This window comes from Salmo salar, chromosome 03 (assembly GCF_965601325.2).
Source record: "Salmo salar chromosome 03, fSalSal1, whole genome shotgun sequence".
NCBI classification, from domain to species: domain Eukaryota; kingdom Metazoa; phylum Chordata; class Actinopteri; order Salmoniformes; family Salmonidae; genus Salmo; species Salmo salar.
The window spans coordinates 34,262,065-34,288,846 of NC_138293.1; the positions used below are offsets into that span (position 1 = coordinate 34,262,065).

The 26,782-nt window shown below is 41.5% G+C and overlaps 1 protein-coding gene across 2 annotated transcripts; it reads left to right on the forward strand.

Moving 5' to 3' along the window:
• The first annotated feature begins 53 nt into the window (after window positions 1–53).
• Window positions 54–20,165, forward strand: LOC106599848 (autophagy-related protein 9A). Of its 2 annotated transcripts, XM_014191191.3 has the most exons (15): window positions 54–400; window positions 680–814; window positions 1,524–1,567; window positions 4,043–4,107; window positions 4,230–4,400; window positions 10,163–10,304; window positions 10,523–11,271; window positions 11,615–11,768; window positions 12,411–12,590; window positions 12,898–13,143; window positions 13,388–13,629; window positions 13,857–13,950; window positions 15,684–15,765; window positions 15,880–16,052; window positions 16,533–20,165. In XM_014191191.3, exons 2-14 carry the CDS (start codon window positions 706–708, stop codon window positions 16,032–16,034), a joined length of 2,433 nt encoding a protein of 810 aa, XP_014046666.3. In that variant the 5' UTR covers window positions 54–400; window positions 680–705; the 3' UTR covers window positions 16,035–16,052; window positions 16,533–20,165. The 2 variants fall into 2 exon arrangements, with proteins under 2 accessions (XP_014046666.3, XP_082829566.1); XM_082973440.1 differs by lacking the exon at window positions 680–814.
• Window positions 20,166–26,782: the final 6,617 nt, after the last annotated feature.

A 26,782-nucleotide genomic window follows, 5' to 3' on the forward strand; every position in this document is an offset into this window, starting at 1 on the left:
GAGGAAGTGACGATCGTTAAAACCAAGTGACGTCGAATGATGTTTTGTTGAGGTTTGTTTGTGAAAGACAGAACAGTGGAAGTCCACCTCAAATGATCTAGCTAGCTAACGCGGTTATCTACCATAAATAGTTATCAACCCTAAATGGTTATTAGTTATATATATATATATATATATATATATATATATATAACAGTGGATATTCTAGCTAATAGCGCGACAAATAACGTAGAAATCCAGGCCACTTGAAATCAGAATCCAGCGAATGGACCGAGAAGGGAACAACAGCTAGCTAGCCACATAGCTAACGTAACGGTACCGTAGCAGCGTTACGTCAAGACAGTCAAGGATAAACAAGGAACGTTGGCTGACTGACCAGCCAGAAAATAAGCTGAGTGAGGTAAGAACAGTTAACTAGGTACCTTGCTAGATAGCTAGCTACTTGGTGGTTTATTGCTTTGTTGGTGATAGGTAATCATTCAACGCCACATTGTATGTAATGTTATATAGCTAACGTTAGCATAATAGTTAACGTACAGTAACTACCTAGCAATCCCCCTCACCTGTCTGATTTCGTTTAAACGAATGTTGTTAACTAGCAAGTAACTGCATAGAAAACAAACACCACAATAACACTGTGTGTGTGTGTGTGTGCGCGTTCCCAACTTGCCTGTTGGAGGAGGTACAGGGAGAATGTGAAGCACAATGGCCAACTTAGAAACCTACCAGGAGTACCAGCGGATTGAGGACTTTGAGGAGGACTCACCTCACGGGGAAGAGGACCTATTAGTACATGTGCCAGAGGGCCTGAGAGGTACTCTACCAGTTATATTACATAACATATCTCGTCCTAGCATTCAGGGCTATACATAACGCTATCTTATGGCACAATATGATTTGGTGAGATATGTGATTTCTTGTAATGACACAGTAATGGCACGATTCCAGTTTCCTATAAACACTAGGAATGGGAATTCCCAGGGACCTCACGATAAGATATTATCTCGATATTTAGGTGCCGATATGATATGCATTACGATTCTCACAATTCTATATGTATTGTGATTCGATACTGTGATTTTATTGTGATTCGATGTTCCAAACATATTGCTCACCATATACAGTATCTGCTGCAAAGGGATGAGAGCCATGACAAAACGAGTTTTGATCAGTCATGGAAGTAAAAGTGCTGAAAACAAATTGTCTTCCTATTTAAAAAGAAAATGGAGGACAAAGTATGAAGGAAAAATACTGGAGTTTTGGTGCATGTACAGCCAACTAGCACAAAAATAATATTGCAATATTGTCAAAACGATACAATGTATCATCAAAAATAAATATCCCTATATGTAACTATGTAACTACCCCCCTCCCCCCAATCACTTATAAGCACAGGCACTAGATTCACTTAAAGTTATTGTTTTCTTCGAATCATACCTGATCAAAACTGATGTTGCTGTTTTGTTGAGGGGAAAAAGTAATGGTTTCTTTTAAGTCTTTTTTTTTCCACCCCTAATTTGCAGACTCATGGCACCATATCAAGAATCTGGACAACTTTTTCACAAGAATATCCTTTTAACAAATGTTGTGATAAAACATGTTTCTCTGGCTATATACAATGCCTTCGGAAAGTATTCAGACCCCTTGACTTTTTCCACATTTTGTTAGGTTACACAGCCTTATTCTAGTTTTTTTACTCATCAATCTACACACAATACCCCATCATGACAAAGCAAAAACAGTAAAAAAAAAAAGCTAATTTCCTAAAAAGTAATAACAGAAATATCACATTTACATAAGTATTCAGACCCTTTACTCAGTACTTTGTTGAAGCACCTTGGCAGCGATTACTGCCTTGAGTCTTCTTGGGTATGACACTACAAGCTTGGCACACTTGTATTTGGTGAGTTTCTCCCATTCTTCTCTGCAGATCCTCTCAAGCTCTGTCAGGTTGGATGGGGAGCGTTGCTGCACAGCTAATTTCAGGTCTCTCCAGAGATGTTCGATCAGGTTCAAGTCCAGGTTCTGGCTGGGAAACTCAAGGACATTCAAAAACTTGTTCCGAAGCCACTCCTACATCGTCTTGGCTGTGTTCTTAGGGTCGTTGTCCTGTTGGAAGGTGAACCTTCGCCCCAGTCGGAGGTCCTGAGCACTCTGGAGCAGGTTTTCATCAAGGATCTCTCAATACTTTGCTCTGTTCATCTTTGCCTTGATCCTGATTGGTCTCCCAGTCCCTGCTGCTGAAAAACATCCCCACAGCATGCTTCACCATAGGGATGGTGCCAGGTTTCCTCCAGACGTGACACTTGGCATTCAGACCAAAGAGTTCCATCTTGGTTTCATCAGACCAGAGAATCTTGTTTCTCATGGTCTGAGTGCCTTTAGGTGTCTTTAGCAAACTCCAAGCAGGCTGTCATGTGCCTTTTACTGAGGAGTGGCTTCTGTCTGGCCACTCTACCATTAAGGCCTGATTGGTGGAATGCTGCAGAGATGGTTGTCCTTCTGGAAGGTTCTCCCATCTCCACAGAAGAACTCTGGAGTTCTGTCAGAGTGACCATTGGGTTCTTGGTCACCTCCCTGACCAAGGCCCTCCTCCCCCAATTTCTCAGTTTGGCCCGGCGGCCAGCTCTAGGAAGAGTCTTGGTGGTTCCAAACTTCTTCTGTTTAAAAATAATGGAGGTCACAGTGTTCTTTGGGACCTTCAATGCTGCAGAAATGTTTTGGTACCCTTCCCTAGATCTGTGCCTCGACACAATCCTGTCTCGGCGCTCTACGGACAATTCCTTCAACCTCATGGCTTGGTTTTTGCTCTGACATGCTCTGTCAACTGTGAGACCTTATATAGACAGGTGTGTACCTTTCCAAATCATGACCAGTCAATTGAATTTATCACAGGTGGACTCCAATCAAGTTGTAGGAACATCTCAATGATGATCAATGGAAACAGGATGTGCCTGAGCTCAATTTCGAGTCTCATAGCAAAGGGTCTCAATACTTATGTAATACTTGTGTTTTGTAAACATTTCTACAAACTTGTTTTCGCTTTGTCATTATGTGGTATTGTGTGTAGATTGCTGAGGATTTTTTTCTTCTTTTTTTTTCTCCATTTTAGAATAAGGCTGTAATGTAACAAAATGTGGAAAAAGTCAAAGGGTCTGAATACTTTCCGAAGACACTGTATATACTGTAGCTTATTGGGTTGGAAAGAAACATTTCTTTCAAGATGATGTTTAAAATTGCAGCTTTATAATGTGTGTTTCTGTACTGTCACCTAATGATCTAATTTATAAAGAAGCAATTTCAGACACAGTTTTGACATTTTAATCTAATTCAGGCAGTATGATGTCGCAAGATACAAATGCAACTTATGATGCACAGTGACTTTAAATTAGGCACTTGCCTCAGGAGAACGACTTTCAATTATGTGTGTTCTTCCAGAACAAATGCTCTGTACTTTAATGATATTGATGCCAGACTGGTTCACTTCAAGTTGCTTTGTTGTTTTTTTTCTTTCTCCATGTGATGTATTTGGTCTACTTTAAAAAAAAAAACAACATACATGGTTATTATTCGATTAAGCATCAAAGGTTACTTCAGAGTAATTGTTTTGTAGGGTGTGACAACACTTAAAGGGCAATTCCACCACTTTTCAACCTGTTCATTGTCTATATATGTCAAAATGCTGAAATTCTACATTTTGTAGAAAATAATCAAATTTAAAAAAAGTTCTACATGATGACATCAAAAGTTAAAACAAACATTTTTTTTTTTTTTTTAAATGTTTGATTTGTGGTGACGTGGAGAGCAAGAAAATACCCTCCCTCTGGCTAAACTCATTGCCGGTTTTAAAAATCACTGTCTTTTTTTACTTTAAATCCTACCCTGTGGTGTCACAGAGAAGCATATTTTTGGACCTTATTGTCTTTATAGAAACACATATGTAGACACCTCACTTATGTGGACACTGGTATGGTGTTGGAGATAATGAATGAGGTTGAGGTGGAATTTCCCTTTAATACTTTTTCTTAACTTGAAATTCCACATCTATCAGTTCCATCAGAAGAATGGCTTTGCCTGTATGATGTTATCAGAGTTCTTTGAACTTTTGTAAGTATATCGATTTATTTACAATTCTCATGCTATTGTAAGATATTTTTTACTTTTAAGACAATATTCAAGGTTTATATCGGCTAATGTTTAACCCCAACATCTCAAACTCCTTATTGCAGTCAGTTCCTGTTTGTGGTCACATTCACAACATTCCTGTTCAACTGTGTGGAGTATGATATCCTGTTTGCCAATCGGGCAGTGAACCACACAGGACCTGGCCAGAACCCCCTGGACAGAAATAAGGTCACTCTGCCTGATGCCATCCTACCAAGCCAGCAGTGCACTGAGAGGTATGTCAATCAGTGTTGTCTTACACAGAACCCAAACCGGCTGTGTGCGTGCCCCATAGTGCATACATTTATTTTGTCCCCCCACACCAAACGTGATCATGACACGCAGGTTAAAATATCAAAACAAACTCTGAACCAATTACATTAATTTGGGGACAGGTCGAAAAGCATTAAACATTTATGGTAATTTAGCTAGCTAGCTTGCACTTGCTGGCTAATTTGTCCTATTTAGCTAGCTTGCTGCTGCTAGCAAATTTGTCCTGGGATATAAACATTGAGTTGTTATTTTACCTGAAATGCACAAGGTCCTCTACTCCGACAATTAATCCACACATAAAATGGTCAACTGAATCATTTCTAGTCATCTCTCCTCTTTCTAGTCTTTTTCTTCTCTTGACTTTATATTGCTATTGGCAACTTTCATAAATTAGGTGCATTACCGCCACTGAACTCGTTCGTCTTTCAGTCACCCACGTGGGTATGACCGATGAGGAGATGGCATGTGGGTACCTGCTTCTATAAACCAATGAGGAGATGGGAGAGGCAGGACTTGCAGCACGATCTGCGTCACAAATAGAACTGACTTCTATTTTATCCTTTGGCAACGCAGACGCTCGTTGGCACGCGCGAGCAGTGTGGGTGCAATAAATGAATAATATAGATTTCTGAATTTATTTTGCAATGCTCACACACACGACGCGAGCGGTGTAGTCAGCCTGTTAATAGATGTGTTGGTAGATGGATAGTGTGTGTATATACAGTTGAAGTCGGAAGTTTACATTAGCCAAATACATTTAAACTCAGTTTTTCACACTTCCTGACATTTAATACTTGTAAAAGTTCCCTGTCTTAGGTCAGTTAGGATCGGCACTTTATTTTAAGACTGTGAAATGTCAAAACAATAGTAGAGAGAATGATTTCATCACATTCCCAGTGGGTCAGAAGTTTACATGCACTCAATTAGTATTTGGTAGCGTTGCCTTTTAAATTGCTTAACTTGGGTCAAACGTTTTGGGTAGCCTTCCACAAGCTTCCAACAATAAGTTGGGTGAATTTTGGCCCATTACTCCTGACAGAGCTTGTGTAACTGAGTCAAGTTTGTAGGCCTCCTTACTCGCACACGCTTTTTCAGTTCTGCCCACAAATTTTCTATGGTATTGAGGTCAGGGCTTTGTGATGGCCACTCCAATACCTTGACTTTGATGTCCTTAAGCCATTTTGCCACAACTTTGGAAGTATGCTTGGGGTCATTGTCCATTTGGAAGACCCATTTGCGACCAAGCTTTAACTTCCTGACTGATGTCTTGAGATGTTGCTTCAATATATCTATATACATTTCCTCCTCGTGATGCCATCTATTTTGTGAAGTGCACCAGTCAGTCCCTCCTGCAGCAAAGCACCCCCACAACATGATGCTGCCATCCTCGTGCTTCACGGTTGGGATGGTGTTCTTCGGCTTGCAAGCCTCCCCCTTTTTCCTCCAAACATAACGATGGTCATTATGGCAAAACAGTTCTATTTTTGTTTCATCAGACCAGAGGACATTTCTCCAAAATGTACGATCTTTGTTCCCATGTGCAGTTGTAAACCGTAGTCTGGCTTTATTTATGGTAGTTTTGGAGCAGTGGCTTCTTCCTAGCTGAGCGGCCTTTCAGGTTGTATCGATATAGGACTCGTTTTACTGTGGATATAGATACTTTTGTACCTGTTTCCTCCAGCATCCTGTTGTTCTGGGATTGATTTGCACTTTTCACACTAAAGTACGTTCATCTCTAGGAGACAGAACGCGTATGACGGCTGCGTGGTCCCATGGTGTTTATACTTGCGTACTATTGTTTGTACAGATGAACGTGGTACCTTCAGGCGTTTGGAAATTGCTCCCAAGGATGAACCAGACTTGTGGAGGTCTACAATTTTCCTTCTGAGGTCTTGGCTGATTTCTTTTGATTTTCCCATGATGTCAAGCAAAGAGACACTGAGTTCGAAGGAAGGCCTTGAAATACATCCACAGGTACACCTCCAATTGATTCAAATTATGTCAATTATCCTATCAGAAGCTTCTAAATCCATGATATAATTTTCTGGAATTTTCCAAGCTGTTTAAAGGCACAGTCAACTTAGTGTATGTAAACTTCTGACCCACTGGAATTGTGATACAGTGAATTATAAGTGAAATAATCTGTCTGTAAACAATTGTTGGAAAAATGTATTGTCGTGAACAACGTACATGTCCTACCCGACTTGCCAAAACTATAGTTTGTTAACAAGAAATTTGTGGAGTGGTTGAAAAAACGAGTTTTAATGAGTCCAACCTGAGTGTATGTAAACTTCCGACTTCAACTGTATGTGTATATATACACTACTATTCAAAAGTTTGCGGTCACTTAGAAATGTCCTTGTTTTTGAAAGAAATCACTTTTTTTTTTGTCCATTAAAATAACATCAAATTGATCAGAAATACTGTATAGACATTGTTAATGTTGTAAATGACTATTGTAGCTGGAAACGGCAGATTTTAAGGAATATCTACGTAGGCATACAGAGGCCCATTATCAGCAACCATCACTCCTGTGTTCCAATGTGTTAGCTATTCCAAGTTTATCATTTTAAAAGGATAATTAATTGCAATCATGTTAGCACAGCTGAAAACTGTTGTCCTGATTTAAAGAAGCAATAAAACAGGCCTTCTTTACGCTAGTTGAGTATCTGGAGCATCAGCATTTGTGGGTTTGATTACAGACTCAAAATGGCCAGATACAAAGACCTTTCTTCTGAATCTCGTCAGTCTATTGTTGTTCTGAGAAATGAAGGCTATTCCATGCGAGAAATTGCCAAGAAACTGAAGATCTGGCTCAACGCGTATGATGTACACTTGTCTTACCACAACCAATGTCAGAATATAAATCCTTTTTCATTTAAATTGGGAATTGACAAAGCCACAGTAATCCCAGGGTATATATCTAAGAGCCTGCAGAACTTCATCAGGCCTGAAAAATGGGATTTAATTTATCCAGCGTAATGTAATTATGACCAGTCATTCCGAGGCTAATATTTGCTTATTAGATTTGTGAGAAATGGTTTTACTGTAAGATAGGCTCACATTCATAGAGATACAATGTGGAGCACAGAGCATTGGCCTACTTTCACATCGCCTTTGGGTTATTCTTCCACTCAGAACATTATGATGAATACATTTAGTTGTGTATCAGAGATGTTAATTGTAAAATGAGCTCTTTTGAGTGGCAGTATTATTGTCATTTCCTATTACCTAATTGAAAGTGGTCATTAATTGAACTAATTTGGATTGCTGTCGGCACTTAAGTCTAATTGTGTTCAGTGGACCGAGGGAAGGGCTGCTGTTTTAGTGAAATTTGATCCTGAGTTATTTGAGGAATGCGTGCTGTGAAACCTTGTGTTGAAAAGCTTAGTTAGTTATGCCTACCGAAAGCTTTGGTAGTCATGACTTCTCTGTCAAAGACATATCTGAAAGAGAAATTAAGTTCCGTGCAACATACTGGGTTATTTGGAAATAGCCACGGGATGGTTTTTCAATAACGTCAACAGCGTTGAAACAATTTCTTTCATTATCTTTCATACATTTGAATATTTGTAGCTTCTTTTTAAGTGCCTGCAGTCAACTTGTGCGATACGTTAGGAGATAAAGAAGATTGCGTGCTTCATTTCACCTGTGACATCATTTTTCATTATGAAGCTTCCCTGTAGTCCCCAGTCACGTGGTGTTTGAGACTGTATAAAATGTTCGACCATCACTCATTTTATATGTTTTTATGTACATATTCATTCCTTTACACTTGTGTGTGTATAAGGTAGTTGTTGTGGAATTGTTAGGTTATATTACTTGTTAGATATTACTGCATGGTCGGAACTAGAAGCACAAGCATTTCGCTACACTCGCATTAACACCTGCCAACCATGTGTATGTGACAAATAAAATTGATTTGATGTGCTCATTAGCATTTAGTTAGCATTGTCAATGGGATTTAATACAGCCTAGCAACTACTGTACATTTTAACTGTTTATTTCAAAATACTAAATTAAGTGTAAAAAAAAAAAAAGATTCAGTTAAGTATATATCCTGCTATGACTGATTTATAGCCCTGCATATTCACATAGCCTTCTCCTAAAACACTTGTTAACACTAGGCAAGTTGCAACACCGCCAGCCTGTAGTGGATGACCAGTTCCTGGAGCAGGTTATTTGTGTATCTGTGTTCAGAGTAGTACCAGGGAAAACCATGTAATGGATAGTCTCTGCATGGTGAGACTCAGTAGCTGGAAGGAATCACTGTGAAATCTGGGCAGGCAGCCTGTGGACCACATGACATCCCCTAGTCCTGCAGCAAGACCCAGACCCCACAGCGAAATCTTTTTCCAAAATAGATAAACCATCTTGCTTGTCTTTTGCAATATCGTCAATCTGATTCTGCACACAATCCTAGACTGCGGGGTTATAGTTGACCCCCCCCCCCCTTAAAAACGTCAGTGACTAAATGGGTGTTTATATAGAAGATGATTACACACCACTGCTAGGAATTCTAACCCAGGAACAGCATGTCCCACCATTTTAGAACTACTGACTTAGTCTGCTCCCCCCAACTCCTCTCTGTTTCATCATTGAGTTGGTCTTGAAATGAAAGAGATGTCACACAAATCAGGAAGTAGCCTAACTTTGTCACAACGTTGTTTGTATTTGGTTTTTAATTTCAAAATTAAACCCCTGAATTTGTTTATTCCCCTGAATATGTTTACTAGATGATAACCTGTGGGTGACTTGTTCTGTGTTTTGAAATGGGATACTTTACCAGCTGATTCTTAGTAATTCTCTGTTACGCAGGAGAGACTGTTACTGAGACACATCCAAGCCACAAACTGTTAACAGGAGTGCAGTATCTGAACACACCTCTCAGTAGAGCCTTGCACGGGCATGCATTTTAAGCCCGAGCCCTACCCATGCAAGCGACGTTCAGGCCCTACCCTACCCAGGCCCTATTGCTTCTGCCAACTCCTGCCCCAATCAGAAATAACTTCCGCCATTTTGTAAGTCCATTAGCTGCTCCTCTGTCACTCTGCATGCACTCAGCTTATGGCGGCCCTGAGTCTGTGAGTATCCATAGCAACGGCGCCGCTTGGGCTGCTCCGCTTAATGAAGAGACATGAGACAGCTGTTAGCTACTTTTCGTCATCTCTAAACTTATTTTTTGTGAAATAATCTCTCCTGTCTTATATGTGAGGTTGAAGCACTTCTGACACCATGTTATGATCTTAGTCAGATATGTCTGTACTGCGCAGCAGAGCACGCGCAAATGACTCAGCTTCAAACTGTTAGTGATTAATTTAGTGATACCCGAGCCCTGCCCTTACCCTAGTTATTGATGAAAAAACATGCCCGTCAGGCTGGGCGGGTTGCAGAGCTCTACCTCTCAGGCCCCACAACTTAATTACAACATGTGGTTGGTTCAGGTCACCCGTAACGAGTCTTAAAGCAACAGATTCATAAGGCTCCTTTACTCTCATTTGTAGATGGTTATTTTGGTCATACATCAATGGTGAAAATGAATGATTTTGACCTGCTCTTTATGCAGCTGATGGATGGCTCTTCCCACACCTCTGTATACAGATTCACAAACGCATGCATTTTCCACTACGTGGAATGAACCACTGATGTCAAACAGGGACCAAAAACATGAATCTCTTTAAATATTTATTTTTCCCCCTTTGTCATCCTTTCTTCTCCTCTGTAGGATCAAGGAGAACAGTTGGATCATCTTCCTGCTCATCATGGCAGCCATCTTCTGGGTCTACCGGATGATCAAGGTCTTCTGCAACATCCTCCACTACTGGGAGATCCGACAGTTCTACATCAAAGCACTGAAGATCAGAATGGTAAGGCGTGGTCCTACAGTCTCATGAAACTGTGATCTGCCAAATGTTTCAAGGTAGTTTTAGCAACTGTTTTAGCAAAATAAGATTGCTTGGATTACAATGGTTTCAAAAGACGTCAAGATAAATGTTTGTCGTCATGCCCTTGCCTTACGCATGAGTCCCTCCTATCACTGTACAATCTCTGAACACCTTTGACCTCTGCCCTTTCGCCATTCCAGGGCGAGCTGTGTAACTTCACGTGGCAGGAGGTGCAGGACCGTCTGATCAGCCTGCAGCGGGAGCAGCAGATGTGCATCCACAAGAAGGAGCTAACTGAGCTGGACATCTACCACCGCATCCTGCGCTTCAAGAACTACATGGTAGCCATGGTCAACAAGTCCCTGTTACCTGTACAGTTACAGCTCCCCCTGTTGGGCAATCTGGTGTTCCTCACCCAGGGCCTCAAGTACAACTTTGAGTTGATTCTCTTCTGGGGTCCGGGGTCGCTTTTCCAGAACAAATGGAACCTGCACCCCAAGTACAAGCGTGCAGGCAACCGCCTGGAGCTGGCCCAGCAGCTGAGCCGGGTCATTCTTTTGATGGGCGTGGCCAACCTGCTCCTCTGCCCCTTCATCCTGGTGTGGCAGGTGCTCTACGCCTTCTTCAGCTACACCGAGGTCATCAGGAGGGAGCCTGGGAGTCTGGGAGCACGCCGCTGGTCCCTGTACGGCCGCCTCTACCTTCGCCACTTCAACGAGCTGGACCACGAGCTGCACGGCAGACTGGGCCGCGGCTACAAGCCCACCTCCAAGTACATGAACTCATTCACCTCACCGCTGCTGACCGTGCTGGCCAAGAACGTGGCGTTTTTCTCGGGCTCGGTGCTGGCTGTACTCATCGCGTTGACCGTGTATGACGAGGATGTTTTGACCGTGCAGCATATCCTGACCGCCATCACCGTGCTGGGTGTGGTCATCACCATCACCAGGTGAGTGAGGAGACAAAATGGCATCCACAGGGGGAATGGTGACCTCTCTGGATGATCTTGTAGTGATTTGTAATTGTGTTTCATTCAAAGAAGTCGTTCCTTCCCGCTTCCCATTGCGGATGAGTTGGAATGGAACAGCTCAACCTAGTTGCCACTCTACCAATTCTAACACATCTGATGAGGAATGAGCGAAGGGGTAGAAGGGAGGGAGCTCTAGGGGGAAAAAAAAAAGAAAGAAATTCAGCCTATGTTAAACCCACAAACATACCAGTCCGTCCATGATCCATGTCATATGTGTTGTGTGAAAAAGAGAGATGATGTCTGTGTGAATATGCCCTCTCAGGTCGTTCATCCCAGACGAACACATGGTGTGGTGCCCAGAGCAGCTGCTGCAGTGTGTGCTGGCTCACATCCACTACATGCCAGACCACTGGAGGGATAACGCCAACAAGAGTGAGACCCGGGACGAGGTGGCACAGCTGTTTCAGTACAAAGCGGTGGGTGAGAAGGGCCAGACAGTAAATAGACGGCTCATTGGCTTCACCTTAGATGGAAAGGAATTACTGAACTTTATATGGCTTTATGGCATACAGTCTGAGATTAAATTGTTCTTGTAACAGACATGTAAGGGCTTAACATAGGCTGACTTCTTTGAATGACTCAATACCTAAACAAGTGCTTTAATTGTAAGTAGTTATTTATGTACACTCCAATTCAAATGATTTGACCATAATATGACACTCCCCACACAGGAACGAATTGATGTTACAGCACTTTAAACATTTGTTTGGGTGACACTATGTAAAGTAGTCAGACTTGAGATCCGAGTGCTTCGCTGTTCTCGCAACTCTCTCATTGACATCAATGAAGGATGTCGCAGGCTATATGCTATCAGATACCCAAGAACTTCTAGTCATTGCTAGTTAGCATTGGCTCACAAAACTACCTCCAACGTCCTTCATACTGAACACAGAGACATATAAATGGTATGCACGAGTTCATCTGACTCTGGGGAAGTAGATTAAGGGCATTACCAAAATCCCGAAGTATCCCTTTAAGCGTGCGGATCTGAAGTCTGAACATATCTTCCCAATACGAATCCTTTTCTAGTATAACTCACCAGTGTTCTGTCTGTTTAGGTGTTCATCCTGGAGGAACTGCTGAGCCCCATTGTCACTCCCTTCATCCTCATCTTCCTCCTGAGGAACAAGTCCCTGGAGATCATCGACTTCTTCAGGAACTTCACCGTGGAGGTGGTCGGAGTTGGCGATATCTGCTCCTTCGCACAGATGGACATCCGCCGCCACGGAAACCCACTGGTGAGTTCAGGTCGCCTCTGCTGCTTTACCGTTCACTCATTTAGGATGTTTACCGTATTGGGAAAGATTTATCGTGTCATTATTACGAAAGCATTTGTAATTTTGCATGTTGAAATGAGAGACTAACACTATTAATTGTCAGATATCGGCAAGTTCTCAGTCATACTGTACATGCTATTACAAATCAGTTTTCACTTCGTGTGTGTTGTTGTCCTGATATTAGTGACTACTTCTGTATAATGGTGTTAATTCATATTTTTGTTGGGCAAAGTTCCTGTGAGTGATGTATAACCGGTTGTCTTTGCAGTGGATGTCAGAGGGCCAGACAGAGGCATCTGTGTACCAGCAGGCTGAGAACGGCAAGACTGAGCTGTCCCTGATGCACTTCACCATAAAGAACCCCCACTGGCAACCCCCCCAAGAGAGCTCAGTGTTCATCAGCCATCTAAAGGAGAAGGTGCACCAGGACGCTCAGGGAGGACCCCCCACCCAGCTGCTGCTCTCTGAGGCCCCGCTCTGCTCCTCGCTGCTCTCCAACGAGTCCGGCAACGCAGTGAGTGACTAACTCACCACCACCAATTCCTAGTCAGTCACAGTTAGTACACAGGAAGATATTTGCCTCAACACTCTGTATCAGCACCCCTACTCTCATTCAAACGGTTTCATCCAACAATGATGTCAGTGTATTGTCATTTCTCAAAGATTTTTGTTTAGTATTAGATTACATTATGTTGTGTTATTTGTCAGTTTTCTTGTATACTGACCTCTGTATCTCTGGGTTATGTTTTCCTGTCCAGCCTGACAACCTATTGGCCAGTGTCCTGGCCCACCCTATTCTGACCGCGTCAGGCCTACCCGGCCGAGACCGCCGCTTCGTCCCTCCCAGCACGGCTGCCTCTGCCGCCGCCAGCGTCCTGGCCTCGCTGTCCATCTCCCACTCCCAGCTCCCCCACGCCAGCCGATCCCACTCGCATGTTCTCCTGCCCTCCACCCACCCCGACAGCACCATGTACTGCAGCGACCGCACTGTCATCGACAGGTAGGTAAACAAACGCCACGCTCTGCAAACGCACTCCACAACACACAATGTTTATTTAGGTTGTTCTATAACACAAAAGTGTTGCTTGATTAGATACATGCATGCCAAAAGTGTGTTATTCATTTGATATTGAGGTTAGTTGAAAGTGGGTGGATTAAGTGATGAATAACAGTGTATTTAGATGTTTTTTTAGGCTTGCTAATAATAGCTTGTTGTTATTTCCTCAGCATGTCAGCCAGTGACTCTCGGATCAGGAGCACGACAATGCTTTCAGAGTTTGCCTTGGCCGAGATGAGTCTCCATGCTATTTACATGCATGAGGTAGGTAACCTCAAAGGGATGACCTCAGGGTCCTTATGTTTATTTAACTGTGACACTAGGGCTGTCCCCGACTAAAACAAATCTTGGTCGACCAAGAGTCGTCTGTTCTTTCGACCAATCGGCTGGTCGAAATTTTAATAAGTGTGTTATTCCATATATAGACACAGCCTATGTGTTTTTAATAAAATCAACTGTTATGTAGGCTACTGAGCTTGTCTGATGCTTTAAGCACACTGATTAAATAATTAAGACACTGATATTACACAAGAGGGAGCAAGAGATCAAGGTAGCCTAACCAGAAGAAACAAAACCTGTTCTCGAACCACCACCTCCCGTTGCTGCTTCTGCCATTCGCAGCTTCTGCCATTACGCTCCCGAAGTTGCCAGTAATAGGCTATACGAGGGGTCGGCAACCTTTTTCCATTTGGAGTGCCAATTTATCTTGTCATTTCTACCGATCCGCGTGCCAGTTATGATTTTCATATGCACATTTTCGTGGAACAGTTTCATTTATTTTATAATAAAGTTGTCTCAAAATTATTGTCATGTGATTTAATAAAGGTTATATCTAAATGAAAAATTATACAAATCTTAATCAAATATTGCCAACTATTTTGTATTTTATTGAACCTTTATTTAACTAGGCAAGTCAGTTAAGAACAAATTCTTATTTACCCCGGGCCAAACCCTAACCCAGACGACGCTGGGCCAATTGTGCGCCGCCCTATGGGACTATGTAAAAATAGCATACATAAAGTCAACAAATAAAAACGTTGCAGCTGACTACGCATGACCTTTCTGCGAGGAACTTGAAACATTGTACTAACAAATTTGCAACATTGTTTAAAATATTAAAGTATTCTGGAGTTTCATGAGCCAGTGAGCTCTGGACAGGCACAGCTGTAGGCTATTTGCGCAAGGGATAATAAGTAATCAGGTAGGCCTATTTTATGACGTTTCCACCGGATCAGAGCATGACATTTTTTTTCTCCCTTTCTCACTGAGTGATTATCAAAAGGGAGAGAGCTGGAAATATTTTTCAAGTATGCCAAATTAAGGAACTATTGTCATTCTCAGTGGATATAAAAACAGACTTCCTTTACTTGCTGTTTTGAGGTGAAGAAAAAATGACTTAGGAGCTCCACAGCTCATTAGTGGTGGTGAGTTAAGACGATCAGAAATACTATCAGATCCCCAAATGGGCACATTTATAAGCCTACATTTGCATGCAGGCCCAGCAGCCAAGGCTCACTTCTATACGTAATCGGGTGCGTATCCTTCCTCAACATTGACAGTAGCGCTCCAAACAGTGAACAAAATTGACAACTCGTAAATGGAATGAAATAAACCAAAACTTGTTTCTCACAATTGTAGCCTCTGCAAACAGCGTGTCCACCCTGACAATGAGAACTGTAAAAGACTATAGTAATAATAATATTGAATGCATTAACAGAAATTACGGTAACCAAACAAACATTGTAGATTCGAAATGATGGCAATTAACAGTAAATGTACTAGTGGTGATACTGGTATGCCATCTCCATGGCCTCCGCAACGGAATAGTCCACTGAAACAGGCGTCAATCAAGACGTGCCATAAAAAAAAAAGATTTTTGCAACTGTTCGACTAAAAAATTCTCAGTCCACCAACAGCCTATCGACCAGTCGACTAAATGGGGTCAGCCCTAGTACGCACACACAAACACACACAAGTGTGTCCTTTTCTGTCTCTAGGTCCACCAACAGAACTCGCTCCCCCACCAGAGGACATCAGGCCAGTGGCAGAACCCAATGAGAGATCTAATCAGCAACACTGGTACGTAACAGTCATTCATCTGTTTTACTTAGGGTCTCGGCTAAGTCAGATGCATGTTAGGTTATGACATCCAGTTGATCAACTGTCTTATGCGCCGACCCTCTATGCAATCAGGTTCGCAGACGCACAGCGGCCACACAGCAGTTCACCTGTCTAGTATGCCCACCCCGCTGCGTCTGGGAGGCTGGACGGAGGAACAGGAGGAGGAGGAAGAGGAAGTCCTCAACAGGGGATCGACTCCTAAACAGGACTCCAGGAGTAGTTGTTAAAGTGCCTTAAATAAAGGGGTGTGTTCCATCTTACCTCTATTTCCTACACACAGACACTCCTCCCTAACCTATAGGCTAACATTGTCGGAAAATTCTTCTATCTAGTACTACTGTTTTTGCTTTTTTTTAAGTGAGCATTAGGTAGAAATAGCTCCGTCTTTTCCTGGTTTCTAAAATGTTTGCCTGATTGTGTGATACAACAAACAAACTGCTGTGAATATCTTTATAACAAGTAATAACCCCAAATATTGTAGTTTTCAGCTGTTTGAAGCTGAAAACCGAAAGTAAAAAGAAGCAAAAAAGAAACTTAGAGGGGAGGCATAGAAATATTGCACAAAGAATGGATCTACTGCTTATCACACTTGCTTTCAATGAGAATGACAGATCTATAACTCTAATTTCTATCTGAAATGTCGGGTAATACACACAACTACATAATGGACCTTAAAAAAAAAAATGTGCGTGTGGCTGATTGTCTTTTCTCCTCTTCGTTTGCAGTGTTTACACTCCTTTCTCGATGAACAGTGTGGCCTTAGATGATCCTTTTTGGAGAGTATTATGACATCACGTAACACAACAAGGCAGTTGGGAGAGCTCATTGGATAACCATTGTCTCAGTCTCCACCCCACTACCATGCCTCTCCTATCACATCAGGAGTTGTTGTGGCATCAGGGAAACTGACCTGTCTTCCATCCCTATCGCCATGTCATAATTTTGTTATAAAATGTATAAATATCGCTCATAGAGGACTGGAGTCTATATGTGTGTGTGTTTGTGTGAGTGTGAAAGAGCGTTGTGTGTGTGTTTAGAACTCGGGGAAAGGGTGGCATGCACAGCCAGGACACTTGCAGGGCAGGCTTGAGCATGGTACATAGCAACACCTGTCACACTTTTGTTGCGTTTCTTCATGTGTTTATTTTATTAACGTTTTATTTGTGCATCTGGGAGGTTTACAATGTGGGTCTGGGTTCACTTTCTCATGGTGGAAATGGTGTCTTATCTGGTGCTGAAGAGAGTATGGAGTGAAGGTCTATCATACTAGCTGCCTGACCATTTTCACTATATGAGGAAAGTTGAGTACAAAATTATACATTGGCGTATTTGGCCATTACTTATTATTGCTTGACATTTGTAAATACACTTTAGCGTCTTACCTCTATATGTTCTGGCAGTTTTAATGATTGGGAAAGATGCGAAGTAATGCAGTGACATGAAGTAGGCTGCAACTATACTACTTAGGTCACCATTAGGACCCAACAAGAAAATCTGACAAAAGCCTCCAGATGGACTAGATTCATTAACCACGTTTCTAAACTGGACATAATCTCATTGAAAGCTGCTGTCTATGACTTTAATGGGCTTAATACCATGTTTTCTTCAGTATTAAGTTATTTATCTTCTTTTTAAAGTCCTTGGGGACCCTTAAAACAGTATTTAACAGGTAATAACTTGATTATTCTGTATCAAAGGATCACCAATGTTCTGTCTCCACTGGCAACAGAGATGTGTTACTTGACAAATGCACGAAGATCAAGATGACATATTTGCCCAGGCAGTAACTACATTGTTGTGGGTAGCTATGAGAATAGGCAATGCAGAGTCGCATATCATGTACAGTAAATCATTAAGTGTTGTTGATTTTGCATGTACTGCTCAACATTTTGTTCACGGAACACTTCCCCCCCAATGTACACAGAAGAAGTGAACTTTTTATTATACGGGCTGTTCCTAAAATTGTCATTACAGCAGTTGGAGTTTGTGGTTTTACTTTATTTGTAAGTTAATCCTATGTCAGTATTTTACTTTTCTCAGAGAACAGCCTAAGATGTCATTTTAAATAAGATAATTCTCCCTTTGTTGTCCCAAATATTTAAACTGTCCAGATTTCTGAGATATGACCTATAATGAATTATTTAATTAATTACAATATGAGTGAAATAGTAATTATGTTAAGAAGCAGCTTTTCTTTGTTGGTGGTATGGGTGAACCCCAACAACAGAATGTTTTGGGTGTATACCGGTCATGCAAATAGACAGCTGATTGGCCAGCTCAGCCAATGAGCCAACGCGATATCGTATTATATGACAAAATTGCAAGCATTTTTTTAATAGTCTGGTTGAGATACAAGTTTGATGTGGGTTTTTTGAAGTCCTTTTTTTTTCTCTTCAATTTATGTTTTGTACACAAATACAAGTATAGGACGAGTCAGCAACATTATTTGAGTACGAGTTAACAGAATGTCAACTTTTTAAAAGTGAGATTTTCACTGGATTTTAAGTTATGAATATCTTTAGTATTAAATATTTAATTGAGCATTTATTGGTTTCCTTAAGAATTCATCTTTATAGTAAATACATTCATACCAAATATGATTGGGATCTAATTTTAATAATATATTTTTTGAAATTCTTAAATTGCCCCATGTAAAACAAATGTATTTTCCTGGATGTATTTCTCATGCAACATTGAACAAAACAGATTTTCTGAACTTTTTTTTTTTTAATGAGTTTTTTTGTTGGTGTTGCCTTTGACACAACATTTTTGGATATGCGGCTTCGAAATTAAACAATCCTTCATGTGTGCTTTAGCACCACTTAGTGGTTTCATCAGTACAGTACAACTCAAAGGAAAGCAAACGTGTTTGCGTGTAAATGCTGAATGTAACCCACCCATCACCCCTAGAAATGTATCCTTGTTACTGTAGCCAGAACTGCTTATTGAAACATTACACAAAAGCTCCGTCACTGCTATCCATGTCCGGATGATCCAGTAACCTAGAGCACATCTATATGTATTTCTCTGTATCCACCACTACTATAAGACTTTAGAGAGCACAGGTGTTTGACGACTCTTTTCTTCATTTTGTTTTCTATATGTGTGTTTTGAAGGGGTGTGAGTGTAGTCATCAGTCTAACTATGCTAAGCTAACATTGACTCAAACGTTTTTGCACTGACTGAAAATAAAATGTCTATTGATCGATACCTGCATTAAACTACATTTTAGATAGATACTATAGAGCCGGGGTCTCAAAGGGATAGTGAGTGGAACTCCCATCCTGAGTGGCCTCTCTCACAGTATGTATAATGTGCGTATAGCATCACCATGCATAGTATTGTTATCATTCACAGTATTGTTATCATTCACACTGTGGGCCTATCGCAGACCTGGTTGTTGTTACCTCTGGTCAGTAAAAGTTCAGCCAGTAGGGGAAATGTCTGTAAGTGTTTTTAGTAACATTTTAGGCCTAGTCAATGCTACAATTGGTATGGCTGTTGGTGTTCCATTTGTCATTACTGATGTATTGCGTTTTAGTTGTGGAGACATGATAGGTCATGTGTCTTGCCTGTTTCCATAGCTAGATCTCAGTGCCTCACATCTCTTTGTTTATTATTTAGCTTTATTTTGAGCAGTGCCTTAGGGTTAGCATTAGTTCCTTATTAGAAACCATTGTATGTAAACCATCAGATCTAATTTTACTTCGTATTTTAGCAGCACATAATGTACAGTATTTATTTTGGCAGGTTGGTCATATTTTGGCATCAAATATACAGTGGGAATTGTATTCTAATATTGTGGATGAGGCTTGTGTAACATGAACTACAACATACTGATATTTGACATCAAAGTAGTCATCACCTTCACCTGATAAGAGAAATAATCTCCTCAAAGTTTTTGTTTTGCACTGTCTGCCTTCCCGATCCAAAAGAAGCTGTTGGGGAGAGGAATATTTTATACCCTTTTCAATTAAGTTGAATGATTATTTTATCATATCCTTGAGTCTCCCCACTCAATATCATTGCTTCTTATCCACTACAAACCAGTAAAAAAAATATATATATTTTGACTGGTACAAGGTGCTACGTTTTTGTATTCTAGTGTTGAATAGTTTGAAGCATCTTGTTTTCTTTGTTAATTAGGTTTTTTCTTTTTGTTTGTTTTGTTAATTTAAGGAACACTAGCTGAGAAGAAACCATGCCAAAATGACTTGTTTTCAACACAGCTTTATCATACACATTTTATTTGTTTTCTGTAACTGAATAGAGGCAAAGGAATTCTTATTTCCTGTGTATTTAATCATTGAAGTGTGTTCCAAGATTTAATGTACTTTGAAATAAAAAAATGTAATATACGTTCTATTCTATGCATTTATTGAGTTGGAAATGTTTTCATTGGCACAAACTTTCCAAATGTAATTCCTAAACTGCCACTAAACATGAAATAAATACACAATTCACAGACATTAAATAAATTAATCTTATTTTGCAGTTTATTAGTGTGATAACTAGCAGTGGTGATTTTTAGCATGTAGATCTTGGTGAGCAAACACAATTTTTTTATGCATGCCAGCAAAGCCACTACACAGCATTAAACAATACATGAATTGCACTATAACGGTGACAAACAGTGCCCACAAACTGTTAGGGCCTACATAAATCTAGCTCAACAGCAGAGTCCTAACAGCAGTCCCAACACCTTACCACTGCTACATCTGGCTATCAGCGGAGCCTTGTCTGGCAGCAAAACAGTTAATTCAGCCTAATTTACCGCCTTTAAAAAAAACATAGATATGGCTAACTTGCTTAAATAAACGTGGTTTATAGTGACAATTGAGATGTACAAACTATGGCATAAGGGGTGGACGAGCGGATAAGAGGCAATCCGTAATTTCGATTAAGACATTAATGAGCGAGCTAGGATGGACATAGTCTATTACTATTTGTTCAGCACTTTTGAAATGTACAGCGACAGAATTCAGAACATGGGCAGTTTTTACAGTATTTTCCCTGTGAACCAAGTCAGAACCGTAGGATAAATAAAGGAGGCATATAAGCAGACAATGAAAGATGAAAGCTATTACAATATTCAATGATTACATTGCTCTAAAACAGGTTATAGGCTACATGTGCACCACCAAGTCAGAAGAGTATGCAAAATTAAGAGGGGAAAAGGGACCAAATTATTAGGGTGAGGCTACTAACAGCTTACTACACAAAATACACTTAGTATTACTTTCTTAGCTACAGTATCCATATCAGTGCTTAATTTGAGCTGATCACACCTCTCTGTTTTGGACTGTTTCGTTCCGGATCCTATTTGGCCGGATCCGGTACCTCTCGTGGCATGAAAAATAATTGTAACATTTTGCAATGTAAAAATTTGAATAAACGCGATCAAAGTTTATTCGAGCTCTAGAAATATACTTTTTCCCCGATTTACCAGTTTTGAACGCACTGAAGTCGGAAGTCGGAGATTTCCCAGCTCCGAGTTCTGAGTTGTTTTAAACGTGGTATTTAAAAAAATTCTCCAGCCATGTAAAGTTATGTAGAGTTGGACCCTAGGCCACAAAAATGTTTCCCATGTGTGTAATGTCTGTAAGTGCCTCTACTCTACTGCTCGATGCCACTACTTAAATGTCATGATATGCATGCAATGATGTATTATAAAGTTGTTGTTTTTTTTCATGTGTTCCGATACCTCGGAGCTCCCCAGGTCACCCCACTCTAGCGCTCACTTTTTGTTCTGGCACCTCCCGATTTACTAATTAGGCCCTGCATATCTCCTTGGAATATTACATCATTTATGCAGCAACATACAGTACATGTTTGGACTCACCTTGTTCTGTGCTCACTTGAGAGGTCCTTCCTGGGCAAATTTTGTCATCAAAGTCTGGTATTTGTATTTATTATGGATCCCCATTAGCTCTTCTTGGGGTCCAGCAAAATTAAGGCAGTTTACACAATTTTAAAAACATTACAATACATTCACAAATTTCACAACACACTGTGTGCCCTCAGACCCAAAACTCCACCACTACCACATATCTACAGTACTACATGTGTGTGTGTATGCATGTGTCTGTGCCTATGTTTGTGTTGCTTCACAGTCCCCGCTGTTCCATAAGGTGTATTCTTTTTCAGTTTTTTTATATAATTTTACTGCTTGCATCAGTTGCTTGATGTGGAATAGAGTTCAAGGTAGTCATGACTCTGTAGTACTGTGCGCCTCCAATATTCTGTTCTGGACTTGGGGACTGTGAAGAGACCTCTTGTGGCATGTCTTGTGGGATGTGTATGGGTGTCCGAGCTGTGAGCTGTAGTACAAACAGACAGCTTGGTGCATTCAACATGTCAATACCTCTCATAAATACAAGTAGTGATGAAGTCAATCTCTCCTCCACTTTGAGCCAGAAGAGACTGACATGCATATTATTAATATTAGCTCTCTGTGTACATCCAAGGGCCAGCCGTGCTGCCCTGTTCTGAGCCATATGCAATTTTCCTAAGTCCCTTTTTGTGGCACCTTACCACACGACTGAGCAGTAGTCCAGGTGCGACAAAACTAGGGCCTGTAGGACCTGCCTTGTTGATAGTGCTGTTAAGAAGGTAGAGCTGTGCTTTAGTATGGACAGACTTCTCCCCATCTTAGCTACAGTTGTATCAATATGTTTTGCCCATGACAGTTCTCAATCCAGGGTTACTCCAAGCAATTTAGTCACCTCAATTTCCACATTATTTATAATCAGTGCTCGTTAAGGTTTAGGGTTTAGTGAATGCTTTGTCCCAAATACAATGCTTTAAGTTTTAGAAATGTTTAGGACTAACTTATTCCTTGCCACCCACTCTGAAACTAACTGCGACTCTTTAAGTGATGCAGTCATTTCAGTCGCTGTAGTAGCTGACATGTATAGTGTTGAGTCATCTGCATAAGCCAGTGGCATGTCATTAGTAAAGATTGAAAAAAGTAATGGGCCTAGACAGCTGCCCTGGGGAATTCCTGATTCTACTTGGATTATGTTGGAGAGGCCTCCATTAACATACACTTAACATACACTACATGACCAAAAGTCTGTGGATACCTGCTTGTGGAACATCTCATTCCAAAATCATGGGCATTAGCATGGAGTTGGTCCCCCCTTTGCTGCTATAACAGCCTCCACTCTTCTGGGAAGGCTTTACACCAGATGTTGGAACATTGCTGCGGGGACTTGCTTCCATTCAGCCACAAGAGCATTAGTGAGGTCCGGCACTCATGTTGGGTGATTAGACCTGGCTCGCAGTCGGCATTCCAATTCAACCCAAAGGTGTTTAATGGGGTTGAGATCAGGGCTCTGTGCAGGCCAGTCAAATTCTTCCACACCGGTCTCAACAAATTATTTCTGTATGGATATCGCTTTGTGCACAGGGACACTGTCATGCTGAAACAGGAAAGTGCCTTCCCCAAACTGTTGGCTGTTAAACCTCCTGTTGTGTTCGTTTCACGTTAATTCATTCTGTGTTCCCGGTCCAAAATGATCACCCCATTATAGCTGATTATAAATCCATAATAATACATATTTTATCACCTAATGTTGTGTTAGATCTTTTTATCAAATTAAGTTCTTGTGTACATTACACGTTTTGAACTTCTATTTGCTATAGGGGTGCAAAGGTGAACGGCATGGCACTGAAGTGACTAACCGCCCTTGCTGGCTCCCCTCTCTCCACTGGGATTCTCTGACCCTATTACAGGGGCTGAGATATTGGTTTACTAGTGCTCTTCCATGCCATCCCTAGGAGGGGTGCGACAGGTCGTGCTAGGCTTTTTTTCGCTATACTCGACTTGAGTGGGTTGTAGGGTTATATCCTGCCTGTTGGCCCTGTCCGGGAGTGTCCCACGACCCCCTGTCTCAGCCTCCAGTATCTATGCTCCAGTAGTCTATGTGCTGGGGGGGGCAGTCCTATCTGGTGAAATTCTCCTGTCTTATCTGGTGTCCTGTGTGAACTTAAGTATGCTCCCTCTAATCCTCCCATCTCTCTCTCTCTCAACCTCATCATGCTGCTGATCCAGTTTCTGCTGTTTGGCCTGTGGATATGGCATCCTGACGTGTTCACCAGACATGCTACCTTGTTGTGCTGCTGCTCCAGTTTCAACTGTTCTGCCTGCGGCTATGGAACCCTGACTTGTTCACCGGATGTGCTACCTTGTCACTGACCTGCTGTGTTCGACCCTCTCTCTCCCTCTTCCTCCCTCCCTCCCTCCCTCCCTCCCTCCCTCCCTCCCTCCCTTTCTACCACACCTTCTGTCTCGACCTCTGAATGCTCGGCTATGAAAAGTCAACTGACATTTACTCCTGAGGTGCTGACCTGTTGCACCCTCTACAACCATTGTGATTATTATTTGACCCTGCTGGTCATCTATGAACGTTTGAACAACTTGAAGAATGATCTGGCCTTAATGGCCATGTACTCTTATAATCTCCACTCGGCACAGCCAGAAGAGGACTGGCCACCTCTCAAAGCGTGGTTCCTCTCTAGGTTTCTCCCTAGGTTCTGGCCTTTATAGGGAGTTTTTCCTAGCCACTGTGCTTCTACATCAGCATTGCTTGCTGTTTGGGCTTTTAGGCTGGGTTTCTGCTGATGTAAAAAGGGCTTTATAAATATATTTGTTTGTTTGTTTGTTTGTTTGTTTGATTGATTGATTGATTGATGGATGGCTGGCTGGCTGGCTGACTGTTTATCCAAAGCTGTGACCTGTTGCACTGGGTCTGGTTTCTGCCCCTTCATATCAAGCATTCATGGAGAGAATATTCTCTGTCTGTGGACAACTGTCATCAGACTTGAGAAACCAAACGACCACCTCTCTGGAGAGCAAAGTCTTGAAGATAAATCAGAAAATCTTGTTTGCTTGAACAGAAACCCACTGTATTGCGGTGTTGTATTGCTTACGTTTTTGCTGTTGTTGCAGCTGTTTATATTAACCCTACTTAAAGGGGTTAGTCAGTGATATATGTTTAATGTTACACAAACATAACATGTCAAATGTTAATTACTTTTTTCCTCTCTCTTTCTGTAAGTTAAAGGTACTTACCAGTCTAGGCACTTATCCTTTAAATCCAAGTCACGTTAGGATTGATTTATAATTTAAACCTAACCAAACCTGTGGGCAGCAGGTAGCCTGGTGGGTAGGAGTGTTGGGCCAGTAACTGAAAGGTTGCTGGATCTAATCCCTGAGGTAAAAACCTGTCGTTCTGCCCTTGAGCAAGGCAGTTAACCCACTGTTCCCCGGGCATCGATGATGTCGATTAAGGCAGACCCCCACACCTCTCTGATTCAGAGGGGTTGGGTTGAATGCGGAAGACACGTTTCAGTTAAATGCATTCAGTTGTACAACTGACTAGGTATCCCCCTTTCCTGGCCATAGAGTTGTATGAGGAGCCACTGAGGACTTTTGCCATTTTGATTTAGATAACTGGGCGGGACTTCCAACGTCATTGGCTGAAACCTGATGACCCGGGTTTGCATGATCTGATGACCTGTTTGGAGTCGTGACAGCCGGGTCATCAGGAGGGATCAGCCCCCTGATGAACTAAATAACTAATATTAAATCACAAAACTATAATAACCTTGCCCTCCACAGCCACAGCTGTACCCCTTGCAGTTTGCTATCATGAAGTATGTACCACAACAAATAATCTTAATTATAATTTTTTTACTCAATCAGGTTAGAGGTGTTGTTATTAGATGCTGGGGCTTAAAACGTAGAATTAGACAAACCTGTGCTTATTGAGGATGATGATGATGAGGATAGTAATGATGAGGGCATACGTTTACTGTGAAGTCTTCAGTTGTTTTCTCCAATTTTGAGTGTCTCATCATTATCTGTGGATTACATTATCTGTGGATATCAACAACCGAAGCATTTCTACCAGTTACCCTAGTCAACCTCAAGCTCCTATATAGCACCCCCCCACCTTCTGCACTGAGTTACCCCGACCAGCCCTCTGCACCGTCCCTGACTTACCCCAACCACCCTGAAGGTTCAGATGTTCAGAGTGCCCTGGTAGGTCTATCATCAATCAAGTCTTTCATTACCATGTCACGTTTTTCTCTGTTTTTCTCTCCCTTTTGCCCACTCTATCATATCTCTGTGGAACCCTCTATTCCCCCAATTGTGTTATCATATGTGTGTTAATACTATGTGTGTTTGTTTCAGGTCTACAATCTTGTTGTTTGTGAGGGACCTACTCGTCCCTCTGGGTTCGGACTGCCAGTTTGAGCTCCCCTCTCTGCTCCTCCCCTCAGCTATGACCCTACCTCCTACGATAATGTCTACACCTCAGACAAACTCAAACTTCCTTTAGCAAAATGAAGTGCGCATAACCTTTGTGATTGACATGCGTTCACTGAAAACCCACAGTTGGTTATATTAACAGTATTTTTCTTTCATTTAACTAGGCAAGTCAGTTAAGAACAAATTCTTATTTTACAATGACGGCCCTGGCAAAACCCTTCCCTAACCCGGACGACGTTGGGCCAATTGTGCACCGCCCTATGGGACTCCCAATCACAGCCAATTGTGATACAGCCCAGGATTGAACCAGGGTCTGTAGTGACACCTCTAGCACTGAGATGCAGTGCCTTAGACCGATGCGCCACTCGGGAGTCCAAGTATTGCACTTTCATGTAGCTTACTTTAGGCCAGCTAATAGCCTAACCACAGATAAAGCAACATTATGGACTAAGCGTTCAAATTCTGTTGCTGCAAGATTATTTTGCTGTGACAATATACTGTAGGTCAAATGAATATCCTACATCTGCATGTTTACATCCCTTTAATGGTTAAGGTTGTGAATAGTGGTATGGTAATTTGACCCTAGATCTGAGGTACGGGGCATTTCCTTCTCTCCTTATATCATCACTACCACTCAAAAATCCACAGGGAAACACAGTTCAAACTAGTAAGTTTCTAACATGATATAAAACTGTT